The sequence below is a fragment of the Sphaeroforma arctica genome (genome assembly GCF_001186125.1).
Source record: "Sphaeroforma arctica JP610 unplaced genomic scaffold supercont1.2481, whole genome shotgun sequence".
Classification (NCBI taxonomy): Eukaryota; class Ichthyosporea; order Ichthyophonida; genus Sphaeroforma; species Sphaeroforma arctica.
In genome coordinates, this window is record NW_014038077.1 from 3,534 (window position 1) to 6,317 (window position 2,784).

At 51.4% G+C, this 2,784-nt stretch overlaps 1 protein-coding gene across 1 annotated transcript; it reads right to left on the minus strand.

Annotated features, from left to right (window-relative positions):
* Window positions 1–405: 405 nt before the first annotated feature.
* Window positions 406–2,495, minus strand: SARC_12664 (hypothetical protein). The gene is made up of 2 exons (XM_014293225.1): window positions 2,338–2,495; window positions 406–1,984 (listed from the first exon to the last, which is right to left on the minus strand). The coding sequence occupies exons 1-2, from the start codon at window positions 2,369–2,371 to the stop codon at window positions 1,215–1,217; spliced, it is 804 nt and encodes a 267-aa protein (XP_014148700.1). The 5' UTR covers window positions 2,372–2,495; the 3' UTR covers window positions 406–1,214.
* Window positions 2,496–2,784: the final 289 nt, after the last annotated feature.

Here is a 2,784-nt window from a genome sequence, read left to right on the forward strand (position 1 = left end):
GTTGGCGCATTCCAACCCAAATGACACCAACTATGCATAGCATCTAGAAACAAGCACAGCTACGAGAGCTCTGCCCACTGGTGACTATCTAACCATTGCCCATTGCCATGCTGATCAGAAGTGACTGTAGTGGTGTAGTGGACGTCCTCTGGCTCATATGCGTGCCTGCTATCTGAACTAATATCAGCCACAAAGCCCTTGGGTTGAGTCTGTTGTGTACTTTGCCCTTGAATTGAGTCTGTTGTGTGGCTTGCCCTTGGGTTGAGTCTGTTGTGTGGCTTGCCCTTGGGTTGAGTCTGTTGTGTGGCTTGCCCTTGGGTTGAGTCTGTTGTGTGGCTTGCCCTTGGGTTGAGTCTGTTGTGTGGCTTGCCCTTGGGTTGAGTCTGTTGTGTGGCTTGCCCTTGGGTTGAGTCTGTTGTGTACTTTGCCTTGAGTGTCTGTTGTGTGGCTTGCGTTGGCTATTGCTGTGCGTCAGTGGGGACACCTCTCGCCCATACAGACCACTTGCGTTAAACCAACCGCGGCAGTACTTCTATCTGCGATACCTACACGTTAGTGCACACAGTTTGCGATACAATCCAACTGGGCGCCTCTGATCCACTTCAGTACAAACTCTGCGTCTCCACGAGTTCCCAGCGAGATCCATTTTAGGGTTTAGGGTTTTTGGTAAACATCGATGTGTGCTGATGGGCAATGCGATAGTTGTGCCATTGGGACATTTGTCCTTTGTCTATCACTTATCGCCTACCTGAGAGGCCAACGACCCAGCCCAGTATCAGATATAGCTCACTGGTTGCTATTAAGTTCTTGGTTCACTGGTTGCTATTAAATTTCTACGTTCAGCTATTGACCTTCTACGTGCTGGCATATCCTTCACATGCACGCGTGCACTGCAGTGGGTAGCGATATCACACAGCCATTGGGGGTATGCTCCAGTTGACTATTATCGGGTGATGCATCGTCAGAATTACCGCAATGTGTTTCCTGTTGTGGTGCCACACTGTGATGGTGTATAGGTGCCAGTTTCTCACATATGCCATAAGGCCCTGTTTTTCCTGTACCTGAACTACGCACCATTTGCCCAACTGAGCTATATCCGCATCTGCATATATTGTTTGTTCGCAAGTCTTCCTAATGGCTACAGCACAATCAGCCAACCAGAAAACCCGTACCTTCCTGAACTATAACCTACAACGAGGTGTAAGTGCGCTCTATCAGAGAGAGTGCAACTGTTCTATACGCGCGGCCGATACCGCAATTAATCCTGCTAAGGCCGACACCCCCGCCGCACCCTTAAGCACGGCATCCCATCCAAAGCTCACAGACACCCAGCCAATCAACAGCCCCTGGAAGATGGCCCCACAACTGCCCATGCCATTCACCACCCCCCCGACAGACGCCTCTATGCCGCCGTTGGCTCGGCCGATGTGTGCAGCTATAGGCCCACTGATCAGCAGATCAGTGCTGTTGAGGGCTACGCCGGACGCCGTAGTCAGCACAAACAACAACGGCACCTCGTCACTGCCGGCAAACAGAAACCCCACAAGCGACACAGCCGCCAGTACCTGGTACAGCACCACGCCAGTCACCAGGCGACTCTTGAGATAGCGATCACACACCACCACGGCAAAGGGCGACCCAAAGGCCCCCCCCAACTCAAAGGCCAGCGACAGGTTGGCGCCCAGGGCTGGGGTGAACTTCAGCACAGTCACCGAGTAGTAGGGCAGCCACAGCATCAGGCCATACCGTGCCATCTTAGCAAAGAACAGCGCCATGGACAACTGCACGACACCCGCCACCTGGAACACCTGCAGGGTAGTCAACCGACGCATCACTGCGGAGGATGTGCTGTTAGCCACAGTGGGCAGGTGTAACGCATGCACGTTGTAGTGCAACGGGTCGGCGCAGTACTTCTTGATGAACACCGCACCCAGCACCACACTCACAGACGGCCAGAAGAACAGGCTGCGCCACCCCCAACTATCTGTGGGGGGGAGGGAATGGCAGAGGAGTGGGTTAAACAACTATCGACGTGAACGAGACACACGCCACAGGACACTACAGACAAAAATCTGAGAACACACACCAAAGGGCACTACAGACAAAAGCTCTAGAACACAAACCACGGGGCACTACAGACAAAAGCCCTAGAACACACACCACAAGGCACTACAGACAAAAACACTACAACACACACCACAAGGTACTACAGACAAAAGCCCTACGACACCACAGGGCACTACAGACAAAACCCTACAACACAAACCAAAAGGCACTACAGACAAAAACACTACAACACACCACAGAGCACTACAGACAAAACCCTACAACACACACCACAAGGCACTACAGACAAAACCCAACAACACATACCACAAGGTACTACAGACAAAAACACTACAACAACCACAGGGCACTACAGACAAAAGCCCTACAACACACCACAGGGCACTACAGACGAAAGCCCTACAACACCACAGGGCACTACAGACAAAACCCTACAACACACCACAGGGCACCACAGACAAAATTCCTACAACAAACCACAGGGCACTACAAACAAAAGTCCTACAACATACCACAGGGAACTACAGACAAAAGCCCTACAACACACCACAGGGCACTACATACAAAAACACTACAACACACACCACACGGCACTACAGACAAAAGCCCTACAACACACACCACAAGGAAAACCCTACAACACACACCACAGGGCACTACAGACAAAACACTACAACACACACCACAAGGTACTACAGACAAAAACACTACAACAAA

Excerpts from the sequence above, each read along its gene's own strand:
- SARC_12664 (XM_014293225.1), bottom strand. The coding sequence starts at position 2,371 with ATGTGTTGTTGGGTTTTGTCTGTAGTGCCTTGTG. Across the intron at positions 1,985-2,337 it reads TTTGTCTGTAGTGCCTTGTG|ATAGTTGGGGGTGGCGCAGC; the intron begins GTGTGTGTTGTA and ends TCCCCCCCACAG.